Source organism: Polistes fuscatus, unplaced genomic scaffold, assembly GCF_010416935.1.
Source record: "Polistes fuscatus isolate 324 unplaced genomic scaffold, CU_Pfus_HIC Scaffold1, whole genome shotgun sequence".
Classification (NCBI taxonomy): Eukaryota; Metazoa; Arthropoda; class Insecta; order Hymenoptera; family Vespidae; genus Polistes; species Polistes fuscatus.
In genome coordinates, this window is record NW_025112997.1 from 7,825,751 (window position 1) to 7,836,475 (window position 10,725).

Sequence of the window (10,725 nt, forward strand, 5' to 3'; positions counted from 1 at the left end):
TATTAGAAATGTAAGTAGTGTATAACGCTATCATACAAAAATTTTATTTCAAGTACGTATTTATATTGTATATATTGAATGGCGTGGTCGCTTAACTAGGAAATTACATACATTGTAATTATTAATTCTGATAAATAAAAAAGAAATGAAAAAGTGAATGAATTTAGAACCAAGAAATATTCAATTTCTTAAATCCGTTTTTCAAATGATCTGTAAATGATCAAACGAGGAAAATAAAAGAAAACAAGATCATTTGTAGATAGAACTTTTGTCACTATATACTTTATATATTTATTATTAGCTAGTTTCTAATACTTGTTACTTTTTTACTATAGGAATTTCGATTGTACTTAATTATATACATCGATAATTATAGTATAATAACACCAATAATATATATAAATATATATATATTTTTATTAGTGTTGATTATAGTATAATTATTATTTTATTGCACTTATTAACATAATACGGTTAATCAAAAGTTTAAAAAAACAAAACTCTAACATCAAATCGAGAATCAGAATCCATTCCCCTATCTGTTACTATTACTATACATAAATATGTACAGAAACAAAAATCTTAACAATTTCCTTAAATTCTAATTTACGTTATAAACGAAAAAGAAACAAATAATATCAACATTTTCGCTAAAATGATAAAATATCTACATTAATGTGTAGATATGTACACAAATAGACACATGTCTATTTATATATATACAAAATATATAATATTTTAGAAAATGTCCATTCTTGGCAGTAATATTCTCTTTAAATGAGCTTTCCCAAGCTTATTTGTTTATTAAATTGGCTGAATCGATGATAATTTAAATATATATGTGATCCAGCACAATAGCATTCGTTACGGGATGATCTTTGTTTTGTTTTCCATCATCCTTAGATTCCCTCCTAACATTATCAAAACTCATGTCAAAACAAAAATTATCGAAAGTATAAGGATTTTCAGTTGCATTAGAATCCTTTTCTTCAGAGATCGAAGTAAATTTCTGAAGAGTAATGTTCTTAGGTTGAGTGTGAATAAAAATGCTCGAAAGTGCTCTGGAACCATTTATCTTTGGACTATTCTTTGAATTTTTTGTAAACTTGTTCTCGATGTCGTCCAAACTTTGACCTCGAGTTTCGGGTAAGAGGGTTACGGAAAATAGTGCTCCCAATAACCCTACTGTGGCAAACAACCACATCGTGTTTTCTATGCCAGCCATTATACTAACTTCAGGATACAACTTAATCGCAAAAAAAGTCAAGATTTGTGCTATACTCGTAGTGATACCTCCCAACGTTCCTCGAAACCTAAGCGGATATAATTCTGAGGTCATAACCCAAGGTAACGTAAGGAAACCAATCATGGATAATGCAACATGACTTCCCATACAGATCAAAGAAACCCACGAAGGCAAATGGAACCTGAAATTAATACATATATTTATTAATATTTTTATTTTTAAACGTATTGTGTCTAAAAAAAGAAAAATATTATGATTATACATACCTGAAGGCCAGAGCAATACCAATAGCTGATAAAGCCATGCCAAAACCACTGATAAAAGCTAATGCTTTTCTACCAATATTAATTGCCAAAGCCGCGCCAATTATCGAAGCAAATAGTCTGATCACACCAATACCAACACTCGCGGCATATTCGTTCACGCTCACACCAATATCTTCTAAGACACTAACAGCGTAAAACAACATTATATAAATTCCCGAAAGTTGTTGAAGAGTGAAGAAAAGGAAGAGTATAACGAATGGTTTCCAAACATTTGGCATGTAGAGAGATTTAAGAAGACTTTCTTTCTTTTCCGCCCTTTTTACATTTGCATCGCAAAGTTCTTGAAACTCGGTGTCCGTTGTTAAACTAGGACCTCGAAGCCACAGTAAAGATTCTTTTGCTTCTTCCATTCGTCCTCTGGATACAAGCCAGGCTGGTGTTTCGCGAAGCATCCTAATAAATAAATTTTACTTTTTTCCAAATCCTCCCTTACACAACATTTAAAAAAGAAAATGCTTACCTTGTTAAGGCTAAAGATAGAATTGCTGGGCCTATACTGATCGCAGCAGACTTTTGCCATGTTGTTAAGGCACCTAACGTGTACACAATTAAAACTCCCAACGAGGTCAAGATTGGTCCACAATTTGCTAACCATGCTCTTTGATGTTGAGCAGCAGTCTAATGATACCATAAAATCATTTACTTTGTAAATGATCGGGAAATATAAATAATAAATTGTCTTTATTTTTATTTTTTAACTTACCTCGCTGACGTATAAATACAGAGCATTTGCCATTCCTGTACCGATGCCACTGACAAACCTTCCGACGTACAGCATTGGTACATTTTTAGCGAATGCAATCAGAAGCCATCCTGTTGCATGTGGTAAAGTTGCTAAAGCTATCGCTGATCTTCTTCCGAAACATTCAGAACATAAACCTGCAACTAAAGCTCCAATAGGATTCGAAACAGCTCCGAGAGACGCGATCCAAGAAGTTTCTGATTTATCAGCAAACCCTGACTCTAACAACTTCGGTATGAGAATCGCACTAAAACCTTGAGACAATCCCACTGATATCTGTCCTGAATGTGCAGCCAATCCAGCAAGAATCTGAAATAAGTCGGGGAAATATATTTATACAAACAAAAAATTAAAAATTTTAAAGTCATGATCGAATGTTCAATGTTGATTGAAATTTATGCAGTTTCATTAAAAATAATTACAACAAATTATGACTAGCAGACCTAAATGACTATATTTAATAAAATAAATAATTAATAGATAGTTTTGTGTGTTTTCAAATCTGATGTAATCAAATTGGAATAAAATAATTTTTTGTTTATTACTAAATGAATTTTTGTAATAACATTAACAATTATTTCCATTTTTTTCTAAGGAAGATAAAAAATAAATTATTTTTAATATTAAAATAATATTATTTCACTATAGCAGACATAAAATAAAACGAGTATGTTTTATATAACCAATACTAAATAGATCATTTTGTTTCCCTCCAAATCCAATTTAATTTAAATAAAATATTTCTCATTTTATTTATAAGTTAGAATTTTTGTACTAATCTTGATAATTATTTTTATTCTATTAAGGAAGATATGAAGTAAAATATTTTAAATATTAAATTAATGATATCTCGCGCGCGCGTTAATAAATATTGTCTTGTTAGCAACATTAATTTAAATATAAAAGATTAAAAAGAACATTTGAAATATATATTTCAGCATTGTACTTTACTCATTAGTTCTGACATCACGAAGATGATTGAACAATTTAAAATAATTCATTTAATTGCGAAATGTTAAGAACAAAAGTTAATTTTAAAGTAATCTTCCTCGTAAGTTCCTCCATCTTGTCGAAGACATCATTTTAATTATCGGATGAGGAGACTTGTGTACTCTAATGATCCAAAGAACCCTACCAATTTTGAAAAGTTAATATCGATTTTCTAATTTAGTGAGTTCAACGGATGAGACCAGTGGCTCTTAACGGATGTACCGTGAATTTGTTACAAGTGTTCCGTGAAGTTATAAAAATGCGGCATCGATCGATTTGTATATACATAATCCAATATAATGTTTAATACAAAATATTTTTGTTGTTAATTTTATGGTCTTATTGATTTTGATGTTGCGCAAATTTTCCTTAAAATCAAAAGTGTTCCGTGACTTTGGAAACGTTAGAAATCACTGGGTTAGAGTCAGATTAAAGGATACCAAACTAATTTCTCAGACGAATTGAATCAACTTAATTTGTTTTATCTGTTTAAAAATCTGACTATTTTTGAAGAATAAAAAGTACCAAAATAATATAGGAAGACAAAAACTATTTCCTTCTTTACATTTTTACGTTCCTTGATCATAGAAAATGCTTAAGTATTTCCGTAATGCTCAACAATTAAGATATCACATCTACGTGAGTCACGCGTGTTCAGAAATCCAAAAGAACTTCCGTGAACGTGTACCGAAATAATAATACGTTATACACTTTTCTTATTTTTTTTATCACCGTTCACATGTTACATTTTGATGTGATAGAACAATATAAAAAGAAAAAAAAGATTTACCACGTATACCAATAAATTTTTAATCGAATCTTCAATTTTTTTTATTTTTTTTTATATAATTTTTATCATTTATGGAGCCATTTACGAATAAAAGTTATTAAATTTACTTTTAGAATTTGTACAAATTATATTATCAAACTTCATATTTAAAATAAATTTCCTTAATAATTAAGCTTAACATCATTAAATGAGAACAATTTTTATGGCCATTCAATAATAAATAATATAACAATGTATATTATTGGAGGTTGCCCGAAAAATTCGTGCTGATTTATAATTATAAATATTCAAGATATAAATATTTTATTTAAAAATATTTGAATTAAATTTTTTATTTTTATTTTTACTTAATAAATGAAAATTATTGACCTGAAAATATATTGACTATTTATAAAATATATATTAAATATATAAATAAATATGTTCTCTCTCTCTCTCTCTCTCTCTGTCTCTCTTCAAGTAATTTTTTTTAAATTATCACGAATTTTATGGTCAATCTATACTTCATTAATATTCTCGACTTCTATTTCGTAGAATTAATCGATTTGGAAAATGAGTTGTTCAATTCATGATGAGAAGTATGATAGACAGTATTTATTTTGAAAAAGATCAGAAACATAAGGATATTTACAGACATTGAAATGATTATGTGATAGAGCAAATAAAAAAAAAATAGAATAAAAAGAAAAAGGATTAATTATCTGCCAATATAAATAAATTAATTGATTTCGATATTTTTCTTTTTTCTATAATTTTTATTATAAATTCGTGATAAATGTGATAGCCAGTATTTATTTTGAAAATGATTAGAAACTAAGCGATACACATTTGAATGAAATAGATAATTAGATTAATTAATTTTAAATATGTTATAGGTATTTACTAAAGCATCTTTTCTTTATCATTATCATCATCATCATCATCATCATCGTCGTGATCATGATCATCGTCATCGAATCTCCTTCGGGAGAGAAAGAACAAGTGAACGGACATCCGTGCTGTGTTCTCGCAATAATTATACGACTGGATCGCAATTCTTTGTTATCGTATTGTGCAATAACGAGTGCAAGAACGAACGTGGCATTTCTCTCTTTTCTTTTTCTTTTTCTTTATTAAATTATAATAAGCTTTTTCTGTTAATCTTAAAAATGTTCATCATCATCTATGGACTTCCTTGTTCTCGTTATGCAAGATATTCCTATATGCTTTAGAAAAAAAGAATACGATCATTCAATCATTACGAAAGAACGTTAAATTGAACGCGTCAAAGAATTCCTGTTATGCGTTCTTTTAATTTTTATATAAAGATCCTCCAGAGATAGATTTCAAATTTTTCGAATTCTATCGAAAATAGCAAAAAACGAAAGAGAAAAGGCAAAAAAAAACGGATCATGGAACAACGATCTTAAAAAGCTTAACATCGAACAAATACACACATACACACACATACTTCTCTTATTTTTCTTTTTCATCATCTTACGTAATCTTGCTCGAGGATGATGGAATTATCATCTTATAATTCTCGTATAATGCTTATCAAACGATCATTTGATCATAAGTTAACTTAAATAACTTCTTGGATAATAAAATGGATAATACAAAGAATCGATTACATATTATATAATTAAGATCCTTACACCTTTCTTATCTTCGGAATAAATAAGCTTCCACCAGATCTTCGGTTGAATCATCATCGTTCTGGCCAAACTTGCCGAGACTTAAAACTTTTTGCTGAAAATGCAAAAAAGAGATTGTAAGGTTATTATATAAAGGCGTTGGTGGGAAATGCAAATTGAAAAAATAATAACATTCCTTTTACAATTTTATTAATGCATTAGTCCAAGGAGTTTGTCCTTTTCTTTTATTCCCCCTCCACTTCCCTACTCTTTATATTTTCTCGTATATTTTTTTTTTCTGCTCTATGACAAAGATATAGTGAATATATGTAAGCTATTTACAAGTCAGATTATAGACGTCTCGTTAAAAGAAGCTGGGCGTTGCTCTATGTTTTTTGTCCTATTTTTTGTGCGTTTTTATTAACCTTTTATTAACACAATCGAAGAACGCTGATCTCGTTTGTTTCGAAGAGTAATCCTTTGTTATTGTTTTTTTTCTTTCAATATAAAAAAAAAAGAAGAAAAAAGAGATAAGAAAGGATTTTTTTTTTTAATACATTTGGAATGATACTTTTTAAGAATTGAAAGACAGTGAAACGAACGAAATCATCGGACGTCTTTCCAACAGATAATGTCCCGATAGGACGTTTTTAACTTCGCTCAGTCGATTATAATGAGAAGAGCACTTGGACAATCCCGCACATTGCAATTTATGAATGTGGCGTGCTACAAGACAATTACGGAGTTTCCGTACATACGAACAAAAAAAAAACCCGAATGAACAACGATCGTTGCACGTACACCCCGCGTTAAACGTGAAAAAGTTTTTCTTAGATACGCGAAAGAAAGAAGAAGAAAAAGAAGAAAAAATAGGAAAAAATAATGCATATTTAAAAAGATAATTATGTTAATACCAATTACGATATTTTCCTCAATAATTCTATTTCTTATCAGAAATTAAAAGCAAAATAAGAAAATATAGGTATAGTCAAAATAAATATTAAAATTTCGCTTCAATTCTTCTTCTCTAGTTTCTATTTTTGTCCTATATATATATATTTCCTATATATTTTTTAATTATTTTCTACAGAAGAATTTTCATATACACTAAAGAAATAAGAATACAAAGTCATAAATATATCTTAATATATAGATACTTAATTGCAATTGCAATATTTATGTTTTTTTTATCTTGTCAGGAATAAAAAAAGGAAAAAAAAAACATAGAAAACAAAAAGAACAAAATTTAACGTTAATTATTCTCCTTTAATTTCTATTCCTTTCTATTTCTGTATTTCTATATTTTTAAATTATTTCTCACAAAAGGTTTTCTATAAGACAAATTAAAGGAAAAAGAAAAGAAAAAGAATGTTACAAAAAATATATTATTAATAACTGCAATCATAATATCTTTATCTTTAATTTTGTATTTTGTAAGAATTAAAAAAAAAGAAAAGAAAAATATGAAAAATATTTCACGTAGGATTTTTTTCTTTTAGTTTCTATTTCTTTTCGAATTATTTTCTAATCGTTTCCCTATACCGTCTTTCTCAAATAAGCGCGAAATCAACGTTCAGATAAGAAATTCCCATAGCGCGGGAATTGCGATTGTAATCGAACTTTCGATCGTAAAAATTGCAACGGCGCAACCTTGCTTCCAACGCAATTGCACGTTTTCCTTTCTCGCTCCTGTTTTTCCAGAAAAATGCCAATACGCTAGGTCATTCTGATAGATAAGCTAAATGCACCTAACGTAAATAAATAGTATATACCTACTTATTACTCACTTACGTTCTACATTTACTTCTTGCGCTTTTAAACTCCGCCACTGCTACCGTTTCTATTTTGGTCGATTTGAATTGAAAATTGGCAACCGGCCTATTTTTCAAATGTCAAAGATGTTTTTCAATTTATCAACGATAAAAACAAACAGATCGATAACAAATAAATGAAAGCATCCTACGGTTTTTCTAATATAAGATAAAATCAATTTTGAAAATCTAATGGAAATAAGAATAAAGGGAAAAGAATAAGATTAGGAACGAGTGATACATTTTCAGTAATATAATATTGTTATTAGAATCTTACCTGGGTCTGATCAAAGATGTTCCTCTCCGTTGATTCGGAACGGCAATAATAATGGAAAGTAGTAACTTTTTAATCGTCGAATAAAACACATTTCACACTATAACATGTGACGGTGGCGCTAAAACTTAACCAAAATAGTCGTCGCTTTAGATGAGATGCACCTTTAGAGAAAACTATTTCACACTTTGCTCGTCCATCGATTAAAAATGACAAATAAACGTCTGCCTCGTTGAACGAAAGTACAATCAATTGTTTGATGATATTTCAAAAAAAAAAAAATTCAAAAGTATTTGGATCCTTCGATACTTCCTTCATAAACCGTGCAAGCGCGCAGCATTACATTTTCGATGTGTAACGTTCGAGCTTTGAAAAAGCTATCAACTTTTTCTTTAATTATTTTTATTTTTATATCTTTCTTCCAACGAAGCAGAAGAAACGGAGAGAACACGCGTAAGCAAAGAAAAGGAAAGAGAAAGTTACTGATAATCGGTGTAAAAAAAAGAAAGAAAAACAAGCCGGCGTGAAAAACACGTGTTAGAAAATAATAATAACGTAATTGGAAAAATATCGAACTAAGTGACTACTTTTTCGCTCTCGAACCACGACTGAGATGATTTTCGTTGGAGACCTCGCATTTATAGCTCGCGCCGCACGATCCCTAGCCTCTCTCGAAACGGTGCGTCGCGCCACACCACATTCGATGTTCGAACACTGCACCACCAACTTATTATAATCCTCGCGTCAAATATTAACATGGATAATATTTTTTAACGAGAAGAGAATGCTGCAGAAGCTTTCGAAGGAGAATATAAACACTAAAGAAAAACAAATTAACCTCTCAATTGACAGAAGGAAAGTCTTCAAGAATTGCACATATAATAATGATATACTCGAGAAAATTGTCATCCTATCGATTACCACTGACAATAAATTATATTATACTTTATCAATTGTAACATCAACGATTCGTGAAATAGCATATAATAAAATTCAAATAGATGATCCGTTTCCGTGCAAATAGAAAACCATCTTTCGTGTCAAGGAACAGTATTAATTATGAATGATTAATATATGTAATCATTAACTATAGTATATCCAATAATCTATGTATAACACGAAGACAAAAAAAAAGAAAGAGACATATAACTCTTTACTTATACTTTTTTTTCCTTCTATTTCGTTTTTCTTTTTTTTCTTTTTTTTTCGCATTGTCGTTGAATTGCCATACGGATGTCAAAGATTTTATCCGTCGACAGATCGGTCTATTGCAATTAAGCGATAGGTAATTATTTTTATTTTACGTTGTGGAGAATAACAATTTAGCGGCCGGCGCGACAATATATAGTCGAGTTAATCGCGAGCGATTCGGTAACGAAGACTCGACTATTAATCGTGTCGCGATCGGTAAATGGTGCCATTGTGTATCTCGCACGAGAAAAGGCACCAACTCTTTAAGAGACTTGCATTTATAACAATACACTTTCTCGTCTATTCTAGTATCACTTTTTTACCATTTGTGTATAGACATATACAAATATATATATATATATATATATATATATATATATATATATATATATATATATATATATAAAAGTATACATAATATATATGTATATAAAGTATATATGTATATACATATACATATATAGCTAGATATATATCTAAGTAGAATATATCCCTGACCTGTGCCAATGCGAAAGGCGAGAGGCGAAAACGTCGTCCAAGTCAGTATGCTCTTACCATTAAACTTGTAACATACATATATCTACATATAAATGCATAATACGTGCACATGTACCTACTTCTTTTCCTCAGCTTTTTTCTTTTGCAATCGGCTAGAACAACCCGGACATTGCAAAGATGATCAAGCGTTTATTTGTTTTGTAAGTTACTGTTGTCACCTGACGTTCATTCTCCTATTTATGTTCATACTCGATCACAACTACTCAAAATTGACTTATGCAATTACAAGATGTATTAGTGAGAATTCAAACGTTTCACATGGGTAATCCCCTGTCTATATACGCGTTCTTCTGTATATATTTATATGTATATGTATGCTTGCACGTAAATACTTAGTTCATCAAGTCAGTCTTGTTCTCTTGAAACTATTCGAGTTAACTTTCTTCAATTATGGAAATTTTACAACTATTTCAATGTATGCTTGATAACTTTTATATATATATGTAATACTTATTCACGTAAAGATATTTTTGCATAACTTCTACCAATTACAGTCAATAGTATCATTGTTTAGTTTCTCTTTGTTTTAAATTGCACACGGAAGTAGAACAGAGAGAAAGATAAATATAAATATCATTCTGCGTACATCTCATTGTTGATTACAAAAATAGTCTTTTCGTATATGTATTCTTATTATTAACATTGTGATCTATTATGATTAGATCAAATCGAAGAAACATATCAGTATAATGAGAGCGTCGCGAGTCAGTGTATATGTATATGTATGTTTAAGTACATATGCATTTAGTACGTTTACAAGTAGAAAAACATTTAAAGGTTGTAATTATTGTAGTTTCTTAATATATGCTTATATAAGCATAAAATATACATACGTTCACTATATTAATAAGTCAATGGAAAAATAATAATGATGATAATAATAATAATAATAACAACAATAACAACAATAACAACAATAAGAACAACAGGAACGAGTCGTTGAAACCAAGCATTGGTATAACTCGTCCCTGACCTGCAAGAATAGTCATTGATTCTTAACTAATGTCATTTTAAAATCATGTCTTACATTCTCCTAAAACATTGCTTTCTCATCTTCGCTTTATACATTTTTGTCAATTTGTTGAAAAAGGAAAATAAATGTTAGTTTATGTTAGTTAATCAATAATAATAAAAAATGTTTTACGTTTGCTCAATTTCCGTTCTGAAATAATATTTCGACG

General features: G+C 29.4%; 1 protein-coding gene across 1 annotated transcript; it reads right to left on the reverse strand.

The window, feature by feature from the left end:
- Positions 1–497: 497 nt before the first annotated feature.
- Positions 498–7,969, reverse strand: LOC122515976 (facilitated trehalose transporter Tret1-like). The gene is made up of 6 exons (XM_043633461.1): positions 7,799–7,969; positions 5,732–5,825; positions 2,276–2,623; positions 2,033–2,190; positions 1,513–1,965; positions 498–1,427 (listed from the first exon to the last, which is right to left on the reverse strand). Exons 2-6 carry the CDS (start codon positions 5,786–5,788, stop codon positions 830–832), a joined length of 1,614 nt encoding a protein of 537 aa, XP_043489396.1. The 5' UTR covers positions 5,789–5,825; positions 7,799–7,969; the 3' UTR covers positions 498–829.
- Between the last annotated feature and the right edge of the window lie 2,756 nt (positions 7,970–10,725).